General features: G+C 39.3%; 1 protein-coding gene across 26 annotated transcripts in view; it reads left to right on the top strand.

The window, feature by feature from the left end:
• The window catches only part of LOC138762011 (R3H domain-containing protein 1-like), a 205,339-nt gene that overhangs the window by 76,289 nt on the left and 101,206 nt on the right, over positions 1–27,844 (top strand). For 22 of the 26 annotated variants that reach the window (XM_069935155.1, XM_069935149.1, XM_069935154.1 and 19 more), the window contains 3 exons: positions 6,709–6,913; positions 26,021–26,062; positions 27,433–27,522. In XM_069935155.1, coding sequence (XP_069791256.1) covers positions 6,746–6,913; positions 26,021–26,062; positions 27,433–27,522 — 300 coding nt within the window. In that variant the 5' untranslated portion in view covers positions 6,709–6,745. Of the gene's footprint in view, positions 1–6,708; positions 6,914–24,365; positions 24,495–26,020; positions 26,063–27,432; positions 27,523–27,844 lie in introns of those variants that run through there. The other 4 variants (XM_069935168.1, XM_069935163.1, XM_069935161.1 and 1 more) reach the window with 3 other exon arrangements.

Genomic DNA, 27,844 nt, shown 5'->3' with positions numbered 1-27,844 from the left:
TGATTCACTGAGCAATCAGAATTTATTGTCATGACAAGTCACAAAATTTGTTGTTTTGCATCAGCATCACTGTGCAAACATTCATATAATCCACCTTACAAAAATAAATAAAAATAGTGCACGAAAAATCAAAGTAAGGCAGTGTCTTACTTTCAGGAATCAGGAATCTGATGGCAATGGGGAAGAAGCTATCCTTAAGTCGCTGAGGCTCTTCTAGGTTCCTGTACCTTTCTCCCATTGGTAGCGAAGTGAAAAGGGTGTGGCCTCGGTGATGGGGTTCTTTGAGGATAGAGGCTGCTTTCTGAAGACATGTTCTTGATAGAGGGAAGCCTGGTGCCCATGACGTCACAAGCCGAGTTAACAACCCTTTGGAGTTTTATTCTCGTCTTGATCATTGACATCTCCATACGAGGAAGTGATACAAATCAGCCAGAATGTAGAGGTTTTTGGGAGTCATCGGTGACATACCGAATCTCCTTAAACACCTCACAAAGTATAGCTGCTGGCAAGCCTTTTTTGTGATTGCATCAACATGGATGCTCCAGGACAGATTCTTGGAGATGTTAACACCCAGGAAGTTCTTGACTTTCTCCACTACTGAGCCTTCAATGAGGACTTGTTCATGTTCTTCTGACTTTCTCCTGAAATCCCCAATTACCTCCTTGATTTTGCTAACATTGAGTGCAAGGTTGCTGGTGTGACACCATTCAATTAGCTGATCTGTCTCCCTTCTGACCACTTCCTCATTGCCATTAGTGATTCTGCCAATAGCCGTGGTATCATCAGCAAAGTTGTAGATGGAATTGTGCCTGGCCGCCCAGTCATGGGTGTATAGTGAGTGGAGCAGTGGGCTAAGCATGCATCTTTGAGGTGCACCTGTGTTGATAGTGAGGAGGAGACGTTTCCAATTTGAACTGACTGTTCTTCCAGTGAGGAAGTAGGGGATAAAGTTGCAGAGGCCCAGGGTTTGGTGGTTCTTGATGTGCACTGAAGGAATAATGATGTTGAAGGTTAAGCTGAAGAGTAACCGTATGTATAAGATGCTGTTTTTGCAGTGTTCTAGAGCTGAGTGGAGAGCCAGTGATATTGTATTTGCTGTGGAGCAATTGTGATGATAGGTAAATTGCAGTGGGTTCAGAGCTTTGCTTAGGTATGTGTAAATTCTGGCCATAACCAACCTCTCAAAGTATTTCATCACATAGATGTTAGTGCTCCTGGGTGATGGTCATTGAGGCAGCTCACTGTGCTCTTGGGCACCAGGATGATTGATGGCCTTTTAAAGCAGATGGGAACCTCTAACTGCAGCAATAAGAAATTGAAAATGTCCGAGAAAATCAAGTGTGAACATCTTAATGTTGAGATTATTAGAAATAACATCCGTTGTCTGGAAAATCTGCCAACTTGGCAAAGTTCTAGTGTCACGTCCCAGACAAGTGATTTTATTTTTCTTTTCTTTTTTTAAATTAGCCTACATGGTGTTATATTCAAAATAATATTTTAAATTATTAATCAAAAATAATATTAACACCTAATCTAATTTAACTAACTTATCTAAACTTAACTAAATTTATATATAATTATCCAACTTAACTCTTAATTATGCGCGAATATTTTAGCGTGTGTTGAATACCCAAGCCACTGCAGCTCCAGGTTCAATTCTTGGAAGGCAGTTCAAAGTTCAGTTTCAGAAATTCAGTGATGACACATGGATTTTATTTGATGCAACACACAGGCTTTATGTTGGTTGTGACACATAGGCCTTGGGATGGGTCTGACACGCAGCTTTAAAATGAAGTTAGCAGTTACTGAAGTGGGTGAAAGAGACCAGAGGTGACATCACATTGATTACTCACAAAACCCTTATTGGGGTGCTTCAGAGAAATGTCCTTTTTAGATGAGTACCAACTTCTGCAATTAGAACCCTTTTCGTGGGTCAGTTGAAGTGGTCTCTCCTCCTCCTATTCTAAAATAAACAGGAGGAACTTGTTCAATTTGCCTAGAACTACACAATGAGGCCAAGTGGATTTCTCAATCGCACAAAGGAGGTTGAAGAACTGTTTACTCCTGTGCTGGTTCCTTAAATATGGCCTCCTAAACAAACGATGCATTGTCTTTTTAATAAGTTGGTCACATGGTCTCTGCACCTGGCTTCTCCAGGGCTTCTGTGTTGACTCTGCAAATGTAAAAGGAACATTATGTTCAAAGCTTGCTGTTTGTTTCATAGTCACTTCAAATCCTGCAGGCAGTTTGTTAAATCTGTTCTCTTAAAAGGACAGTCCCACATAATAAAATGAAATGAAAAATGAGAGAATGTCACACCAGACAATACAAATGATTGGCTTTTTAATTATTTGTAAATATCTGCAATAATTATATCCATTTGGTAATCTTGCTGCTATCTTGCAATGATTTCTACCTCAGAATCTCATAGAATAATGAATATTTTCTGCTTTAGACTTTTCACTCTTTGCTTGATTTCTATCTGAAGCATAAAAAGATGGAAAAGAAACTTTATTTTCCCTAAATTTTGCTTTTTGTGAAATTGCTGCTCTTTGTATTTTGCTTCAGTTAATACAGTGGAATCCCTATTTAATGCAACCTGATTTAATGCGATCAGCTTTCCACGCACCCCCCCCCTTCCGGAATTGAAATTGTTTTCAGATTTAAATGGAGCACGCCGTCAGAAGACTAAAATCTTTTTCATTTGAAGACAAGCTTTGCACACTTGATGCAATCAAGAATAAAAATCAAACCCAAGTTGCATGTGACCTCCGCATACCTGAATCAACACTTCTTCATGGCTGGAAATCTCAGGAAGATAAGTTAATGTGTGTCACTTTGGAAAGTTGAGCAAGAGGCGGAACTAAAGGTCAAACGCTTGAAGACCACCAAAGATGTCCGCCTCGATTTTTCCCTGTACATGTGGTTCATTCAAGAATGCTCAGAAGGCCTTCCAATTTCAGGGCTATTCTCAAAGCTCAAGCCAAGACATTTGACCAGCTGATCAACAGAGAAACCTCCTAGTTCAAAGCTAGCAATGAATGGCTAGACCAGTTTAAACACCATCACAGGATTTCTCAAATGTTAGTGCTTGGAGAAATTCACTCAGCCGACAATGTCGCCACTAGTGAATACCCGGCAGAACTAAAAACTCTCTGAGAAGAAGGTGGCTGTGTCAAAAAACAAGTGTACAACTGTGATGAAACAGTCCTTGCTACAAGATAATCACAGACCGCATGCTGTCTAGCAAAGATGACACCCTTCGACGTGAGGGGTTCTAACAACACAAAGATCGCGTGACATTATTGCTTTGTGTTAAGACTGGAGCACACAAGTTAAAACTGCTCATGATTGGCAAAATTCACTTGTCCCGTGTTTCCCGTGAAGTCATTGGTGTTTGACTACACGCATAGCTCCACTGCTTGGATGGCCAGTGATCTTTGAGGATTGATTTTGCATAACTTTTGTCCTTGCTGTCTGCACTCATTTACGTAACCAAAAGCTCAAATCCAAAGCTCTTCTTTTGCTTGACAACTGTCCTGCCCACACGCCAGCTGCCAACCTATTAAGCCGCAACGGAAAGATCAGAGTTTATTTCCTCCCAAAGAGCACTACGTCTAAGATCCAACCCCTAGATCAAGGGATCATCTCCGTGTTCAAGCAGAATTATAGGTGTGAATTAATTCATGGAGTTGTAGATGAATCAACAACACTGGAAGACTATCTGTAAAGCATGAACGTTAAAGAAGTTTGAACGTAGGTGGGAAGGGCTGGGCAGCAGTCAGATCCTTGTGTGTAGAAAAATGCTGGGAGAAGGATCTGGGTCCAGCCTTTTTATCACGAAAATCCACCGATGATGATGGGTAAGAATTCTATGGTTTCACAGATGAAGAGGTGGTTGAGGCTCAGAGGCAATTTAAAATTGGTAAAGAGGATTTTCACCAGAGGTACTCTGCCAATGATGAATACCCGACATAAGGATCTGACAGACTCCGAGATCTTCCGTAACATTACTATTGCTCCAGTTCTCGAACCACAGGAGGATGACAATGAGAAGCCTCTACCCCGAAAGTGAAGCCATTGAAGTCATCTTACGTTGGCTGGAGACCCAGGATGTGGACCACATAAAAATCCTCCCGCTCAGAAGCATTTTGGATTTCACGCGCCACCAGCGACATTCAGGTAACGAACACTCGGTTGCTTTTTTAAGAAATAAAATGACGATTGTAAGAAATAAATTTTAAAAAAATTGCAAATACAAGTATTGTATATGTGTTCTTTATTTTTTTGGAAAAGTCTTTGTCTTGACCCTGATTTAGCATGACCCTACTTTTATCGCGATTTGAATTTTTTTTGGCCCGAACCATCGCATTAAACGGAGTTCGAATGTAACATGGGCTGCGAGTTGTACTGGGATCTTGCTTTATATTATTAACAGCCTAGTACATGAATGTCTACTATTGCTTTGTGAAGAATGAAGGGTGTTTGTTACTTTAAATCTGGGTCTTCCTGTGGATAGCCATTTAATCTATAGGTGATGAAGGTAACCTCTCTTTGTTTATTAAGTGGTTAATCAGCACAAATCCTGGTCAAATCTGGAATAATCCTAGTTTACATTATAATTTAGTTTTTGCAGATTTAAATCTGCACTGTGCTAATTATGGTCATCTCATAATTTCAATTTTACTGTCAGCAAACTGGTTAATTTCTTATGTTTGTCCAGTAAGTCAACCCATAAACAAGTAAAGCAAATAAAATACAATACAGAGTTACAGAAAAAGAGAGATAGGTTGGAATGGAGCAAGGAATTTCTTGTGAGGTTCATTGAGGAGTCTGATTGCAATTGGAAACTGGCTATTTTCGAATCTGGTGGTTGACCACTTCACACTTGAGAATGTTCTTCCCAATGAAAGCAGGGAGAAGAGAGTGTGGCTAAGGTGGATTGAGTTTTTTGATGTGTTGGCAGCAGGATGGATTTTATGCAAAGTAATAAAATCTCTGTTCTGGTCTAAGCTATGTTTATCATCCTCCAGCTCCTTGGAGCCTTGGTTGGAACAGATCTTGCACTACATAGTTCGGCATCTTGATGTGGGGAGACCAAAAGCAGATTGGATGACTGTTTGTGGGTCTAAACTTGAGCTTCCTTCACAACTTTAATTCTTCCTTCAATTTTCTCCCCCACCACCCTCCCAACCATTCCAACAATAATGTGCCTGCCCTCCATTGTCAGAGTGAGGCCAAATGGAAACTTGAGGAACAACACATCGTATCTCTCCTGGACAGTTTACCCCTGTTTGATTGCTCGGTTTCCATATCGTCCTTGCCTGTTCTTGGACTTTTTTTCTCTTTCCTCCCCTCTCCTTCTACCCATCTCTCCACCTCTCAAAGAGCCTGTCCTGTAACCTTTTGGGCCCTTTCCCAGCTTCATTCAGTCTTTATAATTTCACCATTTTATTTGAAGGTTTCAACTCGGCATTGATGGACCATATGTACCCAAGGATGTTGTCTGACCTGCTGAGTTCCAGCAATTCTTTGCTAAAGATCCTAGCAACTGGAGCTTTTAATTTTCTCAGAATGTTTTTTATAATTCATCTGTAAAGTTGAGGGACAGAGGCAACATGCCAAATTTCCTTAGGTTTGTGACAAAGTAGGGGTATTGGTATGTTTTCTTGGCTGTTTTTTTCCCATAATTGGTCAGGACTTGCTACATTTGAGAACTTGAGGCTGTCTTCAATCTCCACTGTTCTGCGGACAAGGTAGTGCACTCCGCCCTTTTCCAGAAGACTAACTCCTTTGTTTTGCTGACATTAAGGCAAAAGTAATTTTTCTAGTATCAAGTCACTGGATTCTGTTCTTCCTCCCTTCTATATTCCCATCCATCATTGTAAACTGGCATGTGAATTTGTAGATGAAATTTGATTGGCATTTGACTATGCGGTTAAAGTATAATTAGATGCTGTTTGGCACCAGCATTAAGTGTGATTGTAGAGGATGCGTTTCTGATCCTCACTGCTGCTGGACAGAAGTAACCCCAAGGTCCCAAAATCTGGGGATGAGTTTACCTAGCAATCATTGAAGATGGACATGTTGTCAATAACTTGTAGTTTGGCATGAGTACATTTTCAATCCACATGTTTCAGGCCCAAATAGAGGGCCACTGAGATGGCATATGCCTTGGATCTGTTTTAATTGAAATTTCAACCCTTCAGGATATCTGTTAAGAAGTAGTATTTAATTTTTTTTAAAATTCAGTTTTGCTAATTATGCCACAAATGAATCTTGTTTGAAAATTGTGATTTTTTTTGGTTCAGTATTATTTATGTTAAACAACATTTCCTTTTTGTAATCTGAAAATATTGATCATGAGCCACTCTTTAGTGCCTTAAATTAAAACTTGACAGTCCATCTTTTAATCAGTCTTTTATATATGGTACCAAAATTGTTTTGTGTCGACTGCTTTATTTCTATTGGAAAGGTAGAAGATCCATTTCTTAAAATTCATGATACTTCGCATATCAATGCAATCAGTTTCTTTTTGAAGAAATATGTTGATGTTATTAGTCAAGCAAAGTACTCAATATGTAAGTAACTTTAGATGATCAGAGATAACTATTTATGGAAATTAATATCAACAGATTAACTTTTCTAACACAGTGAGGCAGAAAACAAAACTCTAATATGAAATTATGATTGTTTATCTTGCTACAGGTTCCCCATTTAGTAGAACCCAAAGTGAACTTTTCCAATGAGAATGTCTGATATTAATATTGTAAAAGAAGCTGAAGCAATGAGGGGCAAAGAGAACACCCTTAAGCAGACATCAATAGCAGAAAACATGGTAAAATCAGAAAGCCAAGATTCAAAAACAATGGAAAAGGATGAAAGCTGCATAGATAAGAGAATTGACTCTCAGGTAAGATCCACTAAACTTATCTGCATGTGTTAACATTGAAATGGTTCTTTTATAATCTCTCAATATTTTAACATATTCAATTATTTTAATGTCGAATTGAAATAAATAATATTGTACTAGTAGTTTCCAGTATAACCCATTTCCACTGTAGTCCTTAAAATTAAAAAAAAGTTATCTTTTGTGGTTCTCAGTCAAATCAAAAATAATGACCATAAAGAAACTTTCCTGGTTGTGGTGATGTCATGCACAACAATTTAAAATGTACTCCTTGCAGGGCACCATTATAATTTTGGGAAAATGAATTAATCCATTAATAAATAAGGATGTCATGCTAATGAAGTAAAATAGCAAAGGCAATGGCATTTGCAGAAAACTAATTTTCTGCATTAGATTTCTCAGACAGATCTTATTGATGACAACCATTTAAAGGACAATGTCTATATGTGTCTCAATCAGCATAGAAAACATTGGATCATTGTCAAAAGGTTAAATGCAAGACATTTAGATCACACACTGAGCGGTAGCATTATTGAAGCAAAAACTATTCGTATTGAGATTCTGGTTTCTCATTAACTATATGTGCATTTGTAAATCCATAGTTTATTACTCATCCCAAAATATCCTCAAAGGTGGGGAGTCTTCACAAGGTTATTTTTATAGTGCCGTGAGTTTCAAGGTTTTGCTACTCTGAATTTACAGAAATCTTGTTCTCAAGCACCTTGTGCCTCGCTAGCCTGTTAAATGTTTTGTTATTGAAAGACTTTAAGACTTGCTAGTTCATGCACACTGCAGCCCTGAAAATTGTAGCATGCGTGTCTGATTTATGTTTACTAATGGAAATATTTGTAACCAATGAGAAGTATTGGGTGGTACCATGTATCTTTTGAAAAAATGTTGAATGTTTGAATGTCATGGACTCTATTAATATTGCTTTATTTTCCCTCCCTGAAGATTTCAGTTCTGTACTGTAACATGATTTGATCAGTGAGTAATCATTTACACCAGTGGTTCCCAAACTTTTTTGGGCTGCCACCCCCTCTTGGCTTCCAGGCCACATCCCGAGCACCCCCCTCCCCTGTAAAAATGACACATACAACAAACACACATTTCTTTCTTGGTATTAGATCTTCTTTTTTCTTTGGCTTGGCTTCGCGGACGAAGATTTATGGAGGGGGTAAAAGTCCACGTCAGCTGCAGGCTCGTTTGTGGCTGACAAGTCCGATGCGGGACAGGCAGACACGGTTGCAGCGGCAGCAGGGGAAAATTGGTTGGTTGGGGTTGGGTGTTGGGTTTTTCCTCCTTTGCCTTTTGTCAGTGAGGTGGGCTCTGCGGTCTTCTTCAAAGGAGGTTGCTGCCCGCCAAACTGTGAGGCGCCAAGATGCACGGTTTGAGGCGTTATCAGCCCACTGGCGGTGGTCAATGTGGCAGGCACCAAGAGATTTCTTTAGGCAGTCCTTGTACCTTTTCTTTGGTGCACCTCTGTCACGGTGGCCAGTGGAGAGCTCGCCATATAACACGATCTTGGGAAGGCGATGGTCCTCCATTCTGGAGACGTGACCCATCCAGCACAGCTGGATCTTCAGCAGCATGGACTCGATGCTGTCGACCTCTGCCATCTCGAGTACTTCGACGTTAGGGATGAAAGCGCTCCAATGGATGTTGAGGATGGAGCGGAGACAACGCTGGTGGAAACGTTCTAGGAGCCGTAGGTGATGCCGGTAGAGGACCCATGATTCGGAGCCGAACAGGAGTGTGGGTATGACAACGGCTCTGTATACGCTTATCTTTGTGAGGTTTTTCAGTTGGTTGTTTTTCCAGACTCTTTTGTGTAGTCTTCCAAAGGCGCTATTTGCCTTGGCGAGTCTGTTGTCTATCTCATTGTCGATCCTTGCATCTGATGAAATGGTGCAGCCGAGATAGGTAAACTGGTTGACCGTTTTGAGTTTTGTGTGCCCGATGGAGATGTGGGGGTATTAGATCTACTGCAAATTTAAAACAACAACTATTGTGTCTCACCCTGCAGATAGATACGTTACCTTGTTAATTGGTGTACCGTGACTGCTCGTCACGATACGGGTAGTAGGTACCAATTGTTTCAAATTAACATTGGTATTGTTTCACAAACTTGTATCAGAATGTTACTGGTCTGCATACGGGTGTCTGTGTTACTCCTGTTATGCATTGGTATTGTGTAAATAAAGTTCACCGTTTTGTACTGACACAAAGCAAGGATTGTCAATATTTGAACCCTTTGAATTTGTTTTTCTAGCACAGATTGGCGCTACGAGAATGGTTCAAGGAAAAACAACTGGGCAATTGAGTGGCAGTGATGTTCTGGCAAAAGGCTAAAATGAAGGGCCCCATATGTACAGGGAGCAGAGTATCTTGGTCGACCAAAGATGTTGCTGGGTTTGGCAGGCTGGCCAGTTTGCTGGAGGAGGATTGCAAGGTGATGGAATGGTCACATAGCGTGAACTTGTAAGGGGAGAAGATTGGCCACCATCTTGTGTCTCTCTTCAAATAATCAGAATTCATGGGATGTAAGGGGAGCCATAGAGGGATTGTTTGGCTGCTGACTGTCTTCCTGCAGCACTGACACAAAGCCTTGCGATGAAAGGAACATGAGATCACCCAGTTAAAATTTGAGGTGTAAATCCTGCTGCAGTGTTGCTCCCAGATGGGGAAACCTGGGCCAGAGAGAATAAAGGCACACTGCTAGCATGCAGGCTGGTCATTGTACAGTAATTTGAGCTGTGGCCACCCACATGGCTGCTCCAGATCTGGAATGTGGTTGGTACCGGTGTGAGCATACCCCATTGAAAGCATATATTTGGGTGGGTGATCCAGTCAAGAAGCTGTCTAAGGCTGTGGAGTGTAACACATCCCTGTGGGTCCATGAAGAAGCTGCTCTCAGGTGACAGGCTCCTCCTTGCTGCAGTAGGATTTACAGTCGCGGGCAGAGTGGCGTATGGTTGAGGATGTGATTAGGGTCCTTAGTGACTGGGCTCTAGTTGGTGGACTATATAAGGGCACCCATGGCTGAGAGTCCCCTGAGGGTTCCGGATTACAACCACAGTGGTGGGACATCTAATTACCACTGTCCAGCAGTTGGTGAGACTGCAAGGGAGAATGTTAGAAGGGCTGGAGTACTTGGAGAGGGCTGTGCAGTTTTGGGCCTGGAAGATAGAAAAGAATTTAGGGCTAACTTAAACCAGATCAACACGATATTTGCCTTCGCCTTGTTTGCAATCTGGAAGGAGCATTGTGCAGGGAAGTTTATGGAATAATGCAGATTGGACCAGGCCACATGGAGGCCCTGCAAGCATCCATTGATGCCCTGCAGGAAGCAGTGGTGGAGCTACGGTGTCAGAAGTAGTGGACCAGCGTATGGCGATGGTCCACTCCGCTGCAGCAGGATTGTGGTTAGATCTCCAGGTGGATTCATTCAACTGTCATTTCCTGGCCAGGAATTTCGAGGCCCAATATCCCAGGCCACATCACCAAGATCAAACAAATATTTGGATCGCCCCTTTTTTCCTCAATGTTCACTGACTGCCCCCTTTTTCTTCACTGCTCCCTTGGATCTTTCCATTGCCCCCAGGGGGGGCAGCACTGCCCACTTTGGGAATTACTAATTTACACTAACAGCTTGAGGTAACTTTTCATATGATGTTATTCTGATGTCCTTCATAAAGTCTCTAAGTGAGAAAAATTGATAGAACTTCAATGAAAATAGCAGTGTATTGATTGAATTTAAGAGGTTCACAAAACCCAACACCTGGATTGCTTAAAAGTGCTGGAATGGGGACTTAAGGAACTGCAGGGTTTTGAAGGTCAGTATGATAAGAATTGTTTCATTTTGTGTGAGAATCTGAGATGAGGACTTGCCTTTTGCTTAAAAAGGGGGTTGTCCATTTAATACACTGCCCACTTCACTTTTTCTTGCACTATTTTTATTTGTAAGGTGGTTTATATAAATGTTTGCATTGTCGTGTTGCAAAAAAAAAAGTTTTGTGTGACGTATTCATGGAATAAATTCTGATTCTGATGAGTTTTGAATGTGTATGATAGCCAACTCGAACAGCATTGGAACAGTATATTAGATGCAATAAAAATATATTTTCAGCAATTGATAAGGGGTGGAGATGGGTAATGTTACAGATGGTTAATAAGTGACTGGAAAGAAGTGCATTGCTCACCTTGCAGTCAGCTTGATGACTTGAAGTTGCAATATGTGGCTTTGTCTAATGTAAATATGGGAAGTTCCATGAATGGAGTCAGTGACCAAAGAAAGAAATTTTTTTGGAAGTCAAATGAAATCGTATTGGAGGAAATTTAGTTGGAAACAGCCTGTTAAAATGGACAGCAGAGGCTTAGAAAAGTTATTATGAAATAATAACGCGCACCCCTTTAAGGGCAGCGTGAGCTCAGTCACCTGGTGCATTGTGACGTCGTAATCGCAGCCCAGGGCGCACGCTGGAAGGGATGCTGGAGTTGAAAAGAAACCCCTGATGACGCCATCTCCTAATGGCTGCCCCACATGGCGATACAAGCGGGGCTGGTTTGCCATTGGGCTGTGCGCCGCCATAATACGAAGAATACCACGTGATGCAGTAAAGATGCAAGGTGGGAAGAGAACCCATCTGTGGAATGTCAGGTTATGGTTGAACAATAAGTAATGGAATTGAGAGAAGAGTCTTTATGCTAATGTTGGAGGTGGACAATGGGGGCAGTAATGCCAGAAAAAATAGAGGGTGCAAGATAAAAAGGGACAAAAAATGTATCGCCAGGGTGCAAGAACCACGGTTTTGAGCTCTGGGAATTAATTTTGAATATTGATTCATCTTGCATGAACAAGGTTGTACAGTATTTTAATTTTTATTGTTTTTCCCATTGGAATGTTAGAATTAGGTTTTTGGCAGTGTCATAAGAACACAAGAAATAAGAGCAGGAGTCGGCCGTCCGGCCCATTGTGCCTGCTCTGCTATTCAATAAGATCATGGCTGATCTGATCATTGACTCAACTCCACCTACCTGCCTTTTCCCCATATCCCTTAATTCTTTTATTTTGTAAAAATCTATCCAACTGAACCTTAAATATGCTTAATGAAGTAGCCTCAATTGCTTCCCTGGGCAGAGAATTCCACAGATTCACTACTCTGGGGGAAAAAAATAGTTTTTCCTTATCTCTGTCTTAAATCTACTCCACCTGAATCTTGAGGCAGTGTCCCCTAGTTCTGGTCTCACCTACCAGTAAAAACAATTTTCCTGCCTCTATCTTATTTATCCCTTACATAATTTTATATTTTTCTATAAGATCTCCTCTAATTCTTCTGAATTCGAGTGATTATAATCCCAGGCGATTTAGTCGCTCCTCATAGGTCAACCTCCTCATCTCCAGCATCAACCTGGTGAACCTTCCTCAAGTATGGAGACCAGAACTGCCCAAGATCTCCAGGTGTGGCCAACTGTATAGTTGCAGCATGCCCTCCCTGCTTTCGAATTTAATTCCTCAAGCGATGAAGGCCAACATTCCATTTGCCATCTTTTTAACCCATTGTACCTGCAACCCAACTTCTTGCAATTCATCCACAAGCATTCCCAAATACTTCTGCATTACGGCATGCTGTAGAATTTCACTATTTAAATAATAATCTGCTCTTCTATTTTTCCTACCAAAATGGATGACCTTGCATTTACTATTGTACTTAATCTGCCAGACTTTTGCCCACTTACCTAACTACATCCTTCTGCAGCCTCTCTACATCCTCTGCACAATTTGCTTTTCCACTCAATTTAGTATTATCCACAAACTTGGCTACACTTCACTCCGTACCCTCTTCCAAATTATCAATGTAAATGGTGAACAGCTGCGGGCCCAGCACCATCCCCTGCATTACCCCACTTACCACTGTCTGCCAATCAGAAAAACACCCATTTATCCTAACTCTGCCTTCTGTCAGTTAACCAATCCTCAATCCAGGCCAATATACTTCCCCGACTCCATTCATCTGTATCTTATTGATAAATCTCGTTTGTGGGGCATTTTGGAAATCCAAATATTCAACACCAACCTATTCCTCTCTATCTGCCGCATCCATTATATCCTAAAAAACTCCATCATTTGTCCAATAAGACATGTCCTTTGCTGTGTTTGCCTGATGGAACCCCTTTGTTCTAAATGTCTTGCTATTTCATCCTTAATGACAGCTTCAAGTATTTTCCCGACTACAGACATTAAGCTAACTGGTCAATAATTACCCATCTTCTGTCTACGTCCCTTTTTTAAAAGTGGCGTGACATTTGCTGTCTTCCAATCTGCCAGGACCTGCCCAGAATCCAGAGAATTTTAGTAAATGACAACCAAAGCATTGACAATAACTCCTGCCATTTCCTTCAGTACCCTGGGATGCAACCCATCAGGACCAGGGGATTTGTCTGCTTTCGGTCCCATTAGATTGCTCATCACTCTCTCTTTTTATAACAATTATTTTATCAAGGCCCTCACCTCCCTTCTCATCCCTAACACCACTCTTTGACATGCTGGACATATCTGTTCAGTTTGTCTCAGCCACTTCCTTAATACTCAATATCAATCTCCGTTTCTCATCTTCCAAGGGACATATGTTTTCTCTGGCCACTCTCTTCCATTTTATATATTTATAAAACTTTTTGCTATCTTTTTATATTTTGTGTTAATCCACCTTCATAATCCTTCTTCCCTTTCCTTATTTCCTGTTTAGTTCTCCTTTGTTGCCTTTTAAAGTTTTCTCAATCCTTCAGTTTCACACTACTCTTGGCTACTTTGTACACATGAACTTTATACTTTCCTTAATTTTCTTAGTTAACCAAGACTGGCTCTTCCCTCTCTTACTGCTCTTATTTTTAATAGGAATATATTTTTGTGGAGCACTGTGAAAAATCTTTGAAAGTCTCCCACGTGCTCCCAGTCCATCCTGACCAATTCCTCCCATATCCTTTTGTAGTCTCCCCTGTTAAAGCATAATACACTAGTTTTAGATCTAACTATTGGACCCTCCATCTGCATGAAAAATTCAATCGTACTATGATCGCTTTTTCTAAGAGGTTCCCTAAATACTAGATCGTTAATTTTACCTATCTCATTGGACAATACTAGATCTAAAATTGCATTCTCCCATGTTGGTTCCTTAACATGCTGCTCAAGAAAGATATCACGGATGCATTCTATGAAGTCATCCTCCAGACTACCTCGACCAACTTGATTTTCCCAATCTAAGTGGAAGTTAGTCCCCCACAGCAATTACCTTCCGTTCTTGCATGTCTCAGCTATCTTGGTTAATTGCCTGTCTTCCAGTATGCACTATATTTATGAGAATTTTGTGTAAACTCTTATTTAGAAATGTGGTGTGATGCAACATTACTTGGCATTTTCAAACTTTTCATTTCCAGCACTTAATTTGCTAGTTTTCTTTTTGCACCTTAAAGATTTTATTTTAAAATATTTAAATTTATTTAATTTCTATTAATTTCTGCAGTCCAAATTTTGATGGCGAAGAATGTATTTATTCCTCTTGAGGAGGAAGCCTTGAAATTCTGTTATGCTTCTGCTGAGAGATACACCCACAGTGCTCAAGAGAAGTGTGTTTCAATGTTTGGATCCACTACTTGTGAGGGAAAACTTGCAAGTCATTACACACCTGAAATCATTGTCTTTGGTCATAAACATTGCAGTCTTGGGAAATGCAGTTGGAGTAGCTTCTGTTAATAAATGCAATGCACTTTTATGGTGGAGAGAATAAATGTTTAGAGTAGTTGATGGGGTGCTTTGTCCCAGATGGTGTAGAGGGTTGTTAAAGATAAATAAGATTTGGCATATGGGGGTGTTTTTCATCATGCTCTTGACAGGCACGTTGTAGATGGTTCAAAGACTTTGAGATGTCTGGAGGTTAGTTGGTCTCTGACCTGCTCCTCCAGCTTCAGCATTTCTGCAGCTGCTCTGGTGAATTTTTTGCTTCATTGATAGGTTTTGTTGCCAGAATCAATGGTTAGACTTCCTTTTGGAAATGCCATAGCATGACACTTTTATGACCAGTATATTGTATTGCATCTCTCAGATGATGCCTGAGAGTTGTCTAAAGTTTTCAAGTATGCAGTTTTGTTTTTATTTGCTGAGGAGCTGAAAGTGGAATTGAACATTCTCAGTAAAGATCCCTGCTTAATATCACCATGTAAGTAATTAATGAAGCTACTAACTGTGGTTGAGTCTTGAATACTGTCCCATGGGTATCTCACAATGATGTCCGGGAACTGGAATGATCAAAGCTATAGACTGAACTCTGAAAATATTGTGTATTTTGTATTTTTTTTTTACCTTATGTGCTCGTTTTTCTAATTCATAATATTTTTGTTTAGTTCTAATTAACTTCTCAATCCTGTGTCTGAATTGAATCATTATGCATTTTTTATTTATCAATTCCAACCTCTCTTTTTCAGATGGGTTTTTTGTAAAAATTTTTTCCAAAATTACTATTTCCTTCTCTAATTTATCTACTTCCTTAAAATAATTTTTTTTTAAATTTTAGTCGAACAATTTATTATTTGGGCCCTTAAATAAGCTTTTAATGCATCCCATAAAATAAATTTATTATCAATTGAATTAATATTTGTATCTAAATACATCCGTATTTGACTTCTCATAAAAGTCACAAAATACTACATTTTTTAATAATGATGAATTAAATCTCCATCTATGAATTGAATTAATTCTATAAAAGTTCTAACATGACTTCAATAATGGTGAGTGATCTGATAGAATTCTAGGTTTATATTGTACATATTCGATTCTTCCTTGTAAATGAACTGAAATTTTTAAAAAATCTATTCTAGTGTGGCAGTGCACATCTCTGAGCGAACCGGCCCTGTTTGTACAGCCACGCTGGTGGGGCAGCTGGAGAAGATGGCGCTATCGGGTCTTGCTCATTGCCTTGTGGCTTAGGCCACAGCTCGCTCCCTGGGCCACGTGATGACATCACTGCTGCACCAGGCAGAACTCCCGTTGGCCTTAAAGGGGCGCGCGCAAAATTCAAATATACAGTTCTACTGGAAACCCCACAGAGTTCAGTGGTGTATTTTCTGTCTTGTAGCAGCCGCTACATCGGTGACCCCACAGAGCCCAGACGTTATCTAGTCTCCCAACATGGATTCATCGGCGATCAGCACTGTCTCTGTGAAACTTCTCCCCCCATCTTTTGGACCCATCGGCCCTGCACATGGTTCGGGCAGGCAGAGGCACATTTTGACTTGGGCAGATCACCTTGGACTCCAGCATGTTCCACCATGTGGTGTGCATCCTCAATGAAGAAACAGTGGCCAGAGCGGATGACCTGATCCACGATCCTCCAGAGGAGGGCAAGCATATCACCCTCAAAACCCTCCTCCTCAGCACCTTCGGTCTCTCCCGCCGGCAACGTGTGGCCTGGCTGATGCGCTTCGATAGCCTGGGAGACAGAGCCTCGTCTGCCATAATGGATGAAATGTTTGCACTGGCAGAAGGTCACAAACCTTGCCTTCCTCGAACATATGCCAGAAGACATCCAGCTCCTACTAGCGGATGAGGATTTCTCAGATCCCAGGAAGATCGCAGCCCACACTGATGTGTTGTGGCCAAGAGAACAAGGCCACCACGAACCAGGTCGCCTGCCCTGGACCCAGTCGACCGCCGCCAGATAGAAGACAGAGGAGCCAATCGACATGGTGCTTCTATCACCAACGCTGGGGAGTGCAAGCCTGCAAATGCCACCAAACCTGCTCGTACCAGGGAAATGACCGGGCCAGCCACTGCTGATGGCTACGACGGCTGGCCACACGAACAGCCTCTTAAATGTGATGGATAAGACCAACGGATGGCATTTCCTGGTGGGCACTGGAGCAGAGTTGAGCATGCTGGCCCTGACTGCCCTGGAGTCGAGCACGAGGCCCCACCCTGCAGGCAGCGAACACCACCGACATAAAGACTGTCAGATGAATTTCCTGCAGGAAAACAATATCTACTTTCAACTTTTTAGCTAAAACTCTCTTCCGTTTAATTGGATTATTGACCCTATTCACATTAAACGTTACATAATTCAAGCTATGTGTTGCCATGATATAATTTTAAAAAATACTCAACTCTCTTCTCCGCCCTGGTTGTTCCAGCTCCATGACCAACTTTCAAAATCTATAAGATCTCCAAAGATTGAAAGTAATAAAATGGCTCTCGCCACTAGTGGCATGAGGCCTCAGAAGAGGAAAGCATAAAAAAGAATCTGCCTCCCCCAGATAGAATATCAAAACTTAATTTCAATCAGTCAATCAAGTATGGTAAGGTTCTTCAAGGTCTCTGTTGACATGAACATCATCAATTTCAACTTGAACCTCAGTTGGGTGTCTTCCTGATGGAATCCCTCCCTTCGATTTTTCTTGATCCCCTTCCATTTGGTGAGATGAATAATGTTGTCTTTCATTCTGCTTATTATTAGGTAATGAATTGGCAAATTCCAAAGCTTCAGATTCATTTGCAAAAAAATTGTCCCTAAAAAAACTTTCTAAGAACTTATGGGTATCGAAAAGCAAATCTATATCCCTTCTTCCACAAAACTGACTTTCCTGGGTTAAGTTCTTTTTTTCTTTTCACCATTTTATTACTCAAATCTGAATAGAATACTCTATTTTTCTGAATCATTAAAAGGGCTTTGTTGTTCCCTGGCATTTTGAACTGCCATTTTCAATATAATTTCTCCATCTTGATAAGGTGAACATTTAATCAAAATAGAGCATGGCAGTTGTCCTGTATATGGCATTTTTCCTTCGAGTTCTATGTGCCTTATCAAGTTCGAAACCATTTAGAAAATTCTCTGGTCCCAAAATTTCAGGCAGCCAATTTTGAAATAAACTGTACTGGATTAGTGCTCTCAAAGTCCTCAGGCAAACCAACAATTTTTACATTATTTCTTCTACTCTGATTTTCCAACATATCAACTTTTTGTAATAAATCTTTTTTCTATATTTCCCAAGCTGTAAAAATATCTTCTGTCTTATTAACTGTATCTTTAAGTTCTTCTACCTCCATATCACATTCCAGAAAGCCTTCTACAAATTTTTGAACTTCAATTTTAATTTTATCAACTATTTTATTACACTTTGCTGTATCTGTTTTCATTAATCATTTCTTCTCTAATTGCTCCCAGTGGAGTAGTAAAATCTGCTTTCACTTCTGCAAAATTTGCATCCATTTTTTCACTGATTGAATCAATTTTTTCAAAAATCTGTGGATCAAGAGGTTTGGGGGTAACATAATATACACCCATTTTACCTTGAATATATTGATCTCCTCCTTCTGATTCCTCTCCCTGCGATTGTAGCACAAGATTTTCCTCTTTCACTCTTACCTCCTGTAGATGTAACCAGTGGTTGAAATTGTAAACTGGCTTTCTGCTTGGCCCTCGTTTTACCTGCTACCGTAGTAAAAGTCGGTCTGCAGGCTCCAACTCCATCACTTCTGCAGTGTGTATGCGCGAAGTCCCGTACATGCATGTGCATCGATTCTGCAGTCATTTCTGTAGTTTTCTTCCGTGCTCCAGCACCATCTTCATCTCCCTGAGAAGGTGGCGCTGGGGTTTGAATCCTTACCTGAGGAGGCTTGGTAGATTGAGGCTGGAGAGGAACCAGGATCGGAGGTTGAGTCTTCAAGGTAGGCCCTGCTTCTTCCATCACTATAACTTCAGTTATAGCCTTTTTTTTTTGCAAGTCTGTGTTCTCAATTTTTTTTTTTGCAGCCACCCTTTTAGACCTCTAGAAGAGTTTTTAAATTATTCAATATTTTTTTTAAATTTAAAAGTCGAGTATTTATTAATTCTGTCAGGAGAGGCGTTTTCCACATCTCCCTGCGCCATCACACCTCACCTCCTGGTATTTTGTATTCTTTATAAATGAATGGCTCTTTAAATCTTTTTTGGTGAAAATTTGACTTGAAAAGGAAAGTATGTGCTCAATAGTGAATAAGTATTTTTATTGTATAAAGAAATAAAAAAGAATTGCTGATGGTGGAAATTTGAAATAAAAATAGGAGATGCAAAAGAAACTCAACTCCTCAGGAAACATAAATGGAAACAAACAGGATGATGATCTTGCGGGCACATGAGGGATTGCATATGCTGGAATCTGGAATAAATAAACAACCTACTGGAGGAACTCAATGAGTCATACAGCATCATTGGGAGAAAAGGAATGGTCAACGTTTTGAGCCAAAACCCTTCATAAAGACAAGTTAAACTAGAAAATATGCTGGCATTGGGGTTGTAGTTCAATGCAGAAGTGCTGGATAAACTCAGCAGGTCAAGCAGCTTTTGGAAGTAAAGGGGGTCCAGTGTTTCAGGGCTAAGCCTTTGTCAAGGTACGAGCTTTAAAACAGACAGGCTCTTGAATAAAAAGATGGAAGAACCCTATAGGGAAAATTTTGGTGGAAGTAGATGCAATCAGATTAAGGAGGGTGAGTGGGAAAGGGACAAAGATTGTGGATGGCAGAATGAAGTAGTTCAAAAGAAGGGAGAGGGACATGTTTTAACATTCAGGCCAATGGACTCTTAACTGCCCATTTGGATGAAGAGGTGTTGTGTCTCTGATTTATATGGAACCTCACTCAGGGAATAAAGCCAAGGATGGACATGTTTGGCTGGGAGTGGGAAAAGTGGCATGGCATACAACCTGGAGCTCCTTGGATGGCCATTGCAGTTAGAGTGCAGATCACCATGATGGTGAGACAGAGTACAGACATGGAGACTTTTTAGCAGAGCACCTGACAATCAACTGCTGCTACTTTTCATTCTTCATCCCTCCTATCCTCACTTCATCACACTGGCTATCTCTGGTCTGCACATAGTCCTGATAGTTTCCGGCCCATTCTTTTTCTCTCATTGTTGCTGTTTGACCCACAGAATTCCTCTAGCACAGCGTTTCCCAAACTGGGTTTCGCAGAAAGGCGTAGGGGTTCCGTGGAAGAAATATAATAACGATCTGCGCGGGTGAAGCTGGTGACTGTAGGCCAGAGTCGGTGCCATTCTATTGCTTGGGTGATGTGCATGGTGTTTTCTGGGAGCTGGTGGTGGCGGCCTGAAGATTTGTGGTGTGTGCAAGGAGGTGTCCAACCTGTCAACTGCAGTAAGTGAACCCTGTGAGGGGCCAGTGGGGAGTGAGGGGCGTTGGGGGTGGCTCGGGTCAATGGCGGGGATTGAGGGGCAGCGGGAATGCCCAGGCCCGTGGCGGGGCAAGGTCAGCAGGGGCCTTACTAAAGCTCAGCCAAAGGCCTGGGTGGTAGTTAAACCGCTACTGGTGAGTTTATTTACTTTTACTATGCTTCTATAAATACCAGGTCTTTTAAACCGTAATTGAAGATTAGGGTTCTGTGATTTTCAAGTGCTCCCCAAAAGTGAGCTAAAAAGTTTGGGAAGCCCTGTTCTAGTAAAATCTTATTTTCTCAAACATGATGATTTTGCTTCAAAACTTAGAAGTTTAAATCAAACTTGTTTGAAATTGCAGAGGGTGAAGTATAGAAAGAATAAAGGGTATATCCAATAAGTCTTGCAAGCATTTCCAACAAAAGAAAAATGTTTATGTTATAGGTGAACCATTCATTAGAACTGGATAAGTCTGAACATACTTGAAAAGCTGGTGAAGTTTCAATGTTGACTGTTTAATCAGAAGATTGGGGTGCGAGTTGTTTTAATGAAACCTAATGAGAGTGGAATAGTGTACAGGTTGTACCTCTCTTATCTGGCGCAGACATTTGTATCTGTCGCCATTAGTACAAACTCTTTACAGACAGTGCTGGACTTGAACTCCAATCCTGATCGTTGGTGTCGTAAAGGTGTTGAGCTAACTGCTGTGCTCAGTATGCCGCCACAGAGTTCCTGTTTTAAGCTTTGTTCTAACTTTGATATGCTGGGGTCAATTTGTTTTCTGGCATTTTCTGTGGACTGGCAATGGCCAGGTCCCAATGTCGTTGGATTAAAGAGCTACTCCCTGTAGGAGGTGCAGGCTGAGAGTGGTGATAGGTATATGGAAAGAGGTGCCTGAGGAAGTGGTGATGGGAATAATTGTAACATATAAAAGGCTATTTGAAACATACATGGATAAGAAAGAGTAAAAGTCCAATAAATTATTATAAATGATGTTAATCCACCATGAAAATAGTAGTGTAAATTAAAAAAAAACAGATCAAGAATATTAGTGTTCTGGATTTTGTGGAAACTTAATTCCTGACTGTATTCAAAAAGGTCTGGTCTTGGGACATGACCAGGTTGAATGTTTAAAAAGGAGTACCTACCTCCTTGATTTGTTAAATCTGACTTCAACCTATTTAATTTCTGTGGCATGAGATATAATTCATGTATTGAACATTACATTTATTGTATTTGTCATACTATCCTGACAAATCAGACCAGTTTTGTTCATCAATTCTAACATTTAAATCTGATTCCCATCTCTGTCAAGATTTATGATCCCCCTGCTTAGGAGTTCCCATTTGAAGTAAAAGATACATGGCAGAAATAAATTTGTTCATGTTTCGCTTTCGGATCTGACACTCCACATCGCTAAACTTTGGTAATGACATTGTTGGGCCTAATTTATCCCTTAAATATGCTCCTAACTGAAAGCAACAGAAGAGTGTGTTATTATATATTCCATACTTATTTTTTTAATAGATCAAAATGTCCTTTTTAATGGCAATCTTCAATATATCTGATCCCTTTACAAGACCAGATATCAAAAAATTGATTATCCATTGTAAAAGGAATAAATCATTTTTGAATCAAGTGCGTTTTAGGTGATAAACCCTGCCTTGTTCCAAATATTAATCATATGTTTTGACAGAGGAGCTCTGTTCCAGAAATTTTTCTATTGGGGAATATCATAGGGACAAGACCTAAATGGAAATTATCTAAACACCCAACAGAATTTGTCAAAGTAGCATTAGCAGTGGCAAGAAAATGTATAGCAGTTACTTGGAAATCTGATTCACATTTAGATATGGCACGATGGAATGCAGAAATATGTAGTTGTGTTCCCCTTCACAAAAAATAAGTTGTATATTTTTGCAAATTTGGCACCCTTATTTACAAATTTCAGATAAATTTGTAGATGTTTTCCTTATCCTAGGGACTTGCGTTAACATTCTCCAAAGAGTTAAATAGAATATATATTGGAGATCTGTGTGGTGAGTGGCATTTTCTTGCCAATCCTTTCTGTTTTTCTTACTTTTCTTTCTTTCCTTTCCTGTTCTTTTGATTTTTTTTCTTTTGGGGTTTCTAGGGTGAGAGGGGTTTGGGGGGAGTGGGAGATTTAACTATCATGAAGTGTATAATAGAATTTTTCTATTTTAATCTTTTCAATTTTGTTACTGATTACATATATGGACAAAAATTTAAAGTATTCAAAATTATTGTTGGAAATTCGCAGAAAACTGAAAAGCTTAGACTGAACAAAATGTCTAATTTATAAATACCTAAAAAAAAAAGTGCATTGGAAAAATTAAGTTTAGCTGATAATTGTTTGAAAGAGGAAAAACATTATCTTAAATAGATCATATAAACTTTGAATACCTATTCTATGACATTCCTTGGAACCTGCAACCAACAAAGATGGTTATCTATAATGGGACTAACCAGCAGAAAAACTATTAATTCTGAAAAATTTCCTAAATTGAGCCCCAAAATTTCAACCTATTTCATTAATGTAAAAACTCAAATCAATGTATATAGGCCCTCCAATTTAAAAAATACACAAATTTAAAAACTAAGAAAAAAGTAAAAAAATTAAAAAAATTTAAAAATCCCCCCCCCCCCAAAAAAAAATCTACCAAAAGGTAGTAATCCCCTAAAAAAAAATTGGGTGTGGATCATCTACCAGTGGCTGATGACTAGTCAAGAACTTAGTGCAAATCTCCCCCTCCCCAGCCAAACAATCAGTAACATCCAAGTATCATAATAACAAAAGAAAAAATAAAATAAGAAAATTCTTCTTTTCATCCAAAAGACTCTAATCTCGAAGATCCCATTTTGGAAGGAGGTGGACTCTTTCCATTCCCATTTTTCCCATTTCTGCCATTTCTTCCGTTTCCAGAACTACCAGATTTTTCTTTAGGAGATAATAGTGGGCTACGTCTTTGTCCTCTTATATCTGGCAATGAGTCAGCAAAAATCATTGCTTCACAATCAGTTTCAAAAAAGTGAAATTGATAGTCTCCGTAAAAGACCTTCAACATTGCAAGGTAATGAAAAGTAGACTTATAACCTTTATGCCACAAGACTTCTTTAACTGGATTAAATTGACGTCGCCATTGAATGACATCTTGACTCAGATCAGGATAAAAAAAGACTCTACTATACTGAATCAATAATGGGGTTTGTCATTGTTTCAAGTCGTCTAGGCCCCAGATCTTCAGCACTTCGAAAATGTATCTTCTTTTGAACTTGAGATTTAGTCTTTTTACCATTAGTGGCCATAATAATTCCTTAATACTTTAAACTAAAATTTTAAAAGTTTAAACTTGCAAACAAAGGGTTAAAAAACGGGTATTTAAAAGTCTGGCCAGAGAAGTTGAGATTGCACGTCCAGACTCTACGTCATCTTGCCACGCTCCCCCCCCCCCCCCTATTTCTCATTAATGGATTGTGTGAATTTGGAAAATGGTAAAAATAAAATCTTAAAATTGCCAAAAGAAGTTTGTTTTTGGAGAACTGCAATTCTATATCTATCCAAGAGGTGAAATTCACTGACTTATCCAAATGTAATAATAAAATTAAATTACTGTAAATATGCGTGTATAATGCAAAAAATTTTGTTCCAAAATTCGAGCTCAAAGAAGGGGGTCGCATTATACACGAGGTTATTATTTTAACAATTTTTTCTGCCTGGTTTAACGACCAGTAAGATTATCAGCAGCTGCCTACATTGACGGGAGCACGACTAAGTTGGGTGGGGGGGAGAGGTGGCAGTGCGACTCGGGCAGTGGGGAGAGAGACGGCAGCGCGACTCGGGTGGGCGAGGGAGGATAGAGATGGCAGCATGAATCGGGTGGGCGAGGGGGAGAGAGATGGCAGCGCGAATTGGGTGAGTGAGGGGGGGGAGAGAGAAACAGCAGTGCGATTTGGGTGGGCGGGAGGGAGGAGAGAGAGAGACGGCTTTTCAAAGTGGCACTTCCATGATGATTTTGGGCCAATAAAAAGGGGGGGGTCGTATTATACACGGGGGTAAAATTTTTATCCTTTTCCCCTCAAAAATGGGGGGGGTGTCACATTATACACGCATATTTATGATATGTCTGTTAATTGCCCAATAGTACATTGTAAAATCTGGAAGTGATATTCCTCCATTTAATGTGGTCTTTTGAAGATGGGCTTTATTTATATGTGGTCTTTTCTCCTGCCATAAATTCAGGGGAATAAATTCAGTTTCCATGGCTGGGAACAAGATTTGAATTTAACATTTTCAGATGAAGATTGCTACTCTCAGCTTGATTAATGATTCTTCATTTTGTGCAAGACACCGCTTAATACAATTTAAGGTGGTACACAGAACTCGTATGTCTAAACTTAAATTATCTAGATTTTATGCAGATATTGATCCATTTTGTGAGAAATGTAAAGTTTTTGAAGTTTCTCTGATCCATATGTTTTGGGAGTGTCTGATTTTAGAGAGATTCTGGAAAGACGTTTTCCAAACTTTACCGATGATTCTTAAGATATATATGAAACCTTACACATTACTTTGTTTGGTTTTTCTCGTGATTCAGATAAACTTATTGGCAGCTGAGGAAAAAGTTTTAGCTTTTAGCAAGTTGATAACCAGAGGAGCAATTTTATTTTACTCATACATAGTGGTTACATGACATAATATCCTATTTAAGTTTAGGGAAAATTAGATATAATATTAAAGATAGACAGTTTCAATTTATGAAACTGTTGGGGCCATTCTTAGAATTTTTTTATAATTGGAAGCATTAACAATTATGTTCCGATGGTTCATTGCCTGTCCTCCAGGGGTTGCCAGTGGTTCCATGTTAGTGATTTTTATTATTTTATAAGGTAACCTTGAGAGGGAGGGGATAGATTAGATTTAGTTTTAGTTTTTTCTTTTTTTTCCCCTTTATTCAAGTTATTTCAACAAATGGGTTTAACGTGGTTACATAGATAATTTCAATTAAATGTTTTTGAGGTATAAACAATTATTAATGTAATTTTATCTACTTTTTTGGCTTTTTGTGCGTGCTTATAAATGAATTATGCAATTTTCAATTCTGTATTTATGGTTATATGTTAAACTCAATTAGAACAATTTAAAAGAAAGAAAGGTTAAAAGGCTGAATGCAGATAAACTGTCAAACATGCAGACATTTGGACATCTCTCATATTTCCCCACACCTTGATGGAGGACTCAAGCCCAAAACCTTTGCTACATAAAGGCACTGTTTGACCTCCTGAGTTTCTCCAGCATTTGTGTGTTTTTTCACTTTACCATAGTGTCAACAGAATCCTGTTTTACCCCCAAATGTCAAACAGGTATTTACATTAATCCCATTTTATTCTCCACATATTCCCTAAATCCTTGGAGAATTTTCTGCTCACGCACCTGGGCTAATTTACCTTATCCTATGCATCTTTGGGATGTGGGAAGAAACTGGAGCATCTGAGGGAAATTCATGAAAACAGATAGCATCAGAGATCAGGTTTGAACTCTATTCACTGGAGCTGTAATGGCCATGCCATTGTGCTGCACAGCAAAGCTCAAAATTTGTTTTGGCATTTTTAAAAAGACTAAGGTGCGTTGTGTTGGAATAAGGGGGGAATGGAAGATTTTGACTGATTTGCTTTGTTTGAAAGCATATTAAGTTGAGGTGAAATGTATGACTCTTTGATTTCTATCGGTTGACTTGCATTTGAACATCTCAATTCTGGGTTAAATGCCAGGATCATATTGTCACCTGGCCCAGATAGATATTGTCAGTCAAATCCAACATGAATTTATTGTTGTACCTGTTCAATTATTTGATTACATTTATTTTACTGTAATGATCTCTTGTCCACTGTACAGAGACAAATACAAAGTCTTGGACAGGCGGGGAAAAGGTCAAAGGTATAGTAGAAGTGTCTCGCAGCATGACGGAGGAAGTAATATGTGCTTGTTGACTATAATGACAGTTGTTTGCAAGAGATGTATTTTATTTAAATATGGCTTCATTAAATACAGCATTACATTCTTGTGCATGCGTTTTTAGATCCAGTTTTGCAGTTTTGTTTTTAAAAAAGTAATTGGAGTGCTTTTTGTATTGGTTCATTGCTTATTTAATAAAGCCCACTGGTTCTATTATGCTCATTTGAAAATTATTTGGGTGTTTTAGATGCACCCATACTTTGATTGCTAAAGTGTGTGTATTTTTGTATTTTGCACTTGTGAAAATATTTTGGACCTAAATTAATTGTGCATGGTTTGTGTGCTTACTCTTTAAAGCAAATTTTTCTTTGCTTTTTGGAAGTTGGTTATCAAGGGTGTACTGTGTGTTGTGGTTGCCAGTAATATTCAAATTGGAATAATATGCATCCTGATGCTTTTTAAAAAGCACTCCAAAATGTTTTACATAGCATGAAGAGCTTCATTTTGAGGGATCAGCAATGCAATTTTCCATGGTTCTTAATCTGCAACAATAAATGATAGTTTTTTCACAATGAAAATGACTAGCCATATTGAAATAATTCCACTGTCAACTAGAAAGAGTAGAGGTTGATGCATTCCACAAATTTGCATTCTTGCCTGTAGCCATCATGCTGGTGGCACCTAATTTTATGAATATTTAGCTTCAACTCTGGAACCCTCCATTAATTAAATTAACATTGTTCCACAATTTTTGTTTTGAATTGGTAGTTTTTGAGCATCTTTATTTTTGATTGTGTTTTCTGAAGTAACATGATGATGAAACACTTAGCCAACGTCTTTTTCAATGGGATCTCCTTGGGTAGCTTCACATAATTCCTCTTTAATTTCTTGGTCTACACACGACTAGCATCATTTTAGCCATATGGCTTGTGTTGTAATTGTAGAGCCACTTCACTTTAAATATAAAACTATAAAGCTTTTCTTACTCAGCCAAGCTCAGAATTCTTTATTGTTTGCTTGGAATGATATTATTTTTTTAAAAACTATACACAATTGCTTTTTGGGTCCAAATTTAGATTCCTAAATGGAGTGGATAACTAAAAAAATTGATGTGGCAAGGTATATTGAAGACTGAACCTTGTAATACCAGATTATTGCTGTATCCTGTCATTTGATCTTCTCAATAACTCAAATTTGGTTGTCAATTAATTTTCCGATGAAACATTTTGAAATTAAAAGTAAGCTTGTAGATCTCATTTTAAGGCATTAGAGACAAACAGTTGGAATGAGACCTTTCTGAAATGTAGCTTTTAGATCCTGCATTTGCCCTAATAATGAATGTTTTCCTTCAGTCAAATGCAAAGTTAAAGCTAGTTCGGAGCCTGGCTGTGTGTGACGAGTCCTCTCCTCCGCCCACAGCTGATGTTCCACAGGAGAATCAGGTAAAATGCATCAGTGCACTGAATAAATAAACACCTTGGTTTGCAGTGATGACTTTGCACATTCAAATTTGCAGCTTTTTATTGCGATTTTGGAACTCATTTTTAATTCTCAATTTTTTTTTCAAAAAAGCATACTTGCACATTGCTGCATCATAGCCAGGGTTACTTTATGAAATTTATTTAGTTGTATTTCACTGAAAAAATTAAAGGATGGGCAGTGGTGAAAATATTTTAGCACAGTATTTGTTTAGTCATAGTAAATGGTGCATTTTGGTGGGCTGGGAATAAAATTATTTACATTGGATTGCAGAATTTAAAATTC

Source organism: Narcine bancroftii, chromosome 4 (assembly GCF_036971445.1).
Source record: "Narcine bancroftii isolate sNarBan1 chromosome 4, sNarBan1.hap1, whole genome shotgun sequence".
Taxonomy (NCBI): domain Eukaryota; kingdom Metazoa; phylum Chordata; class Chondrichthyes; order Torpediniformes; family Narcinidae; genus Narcine; species Narcine bancroftii.
Note: the sequence above shows the minus strand (reverse complement) of the source record. Positions and strands in the feature narration are given on the sequence as shown.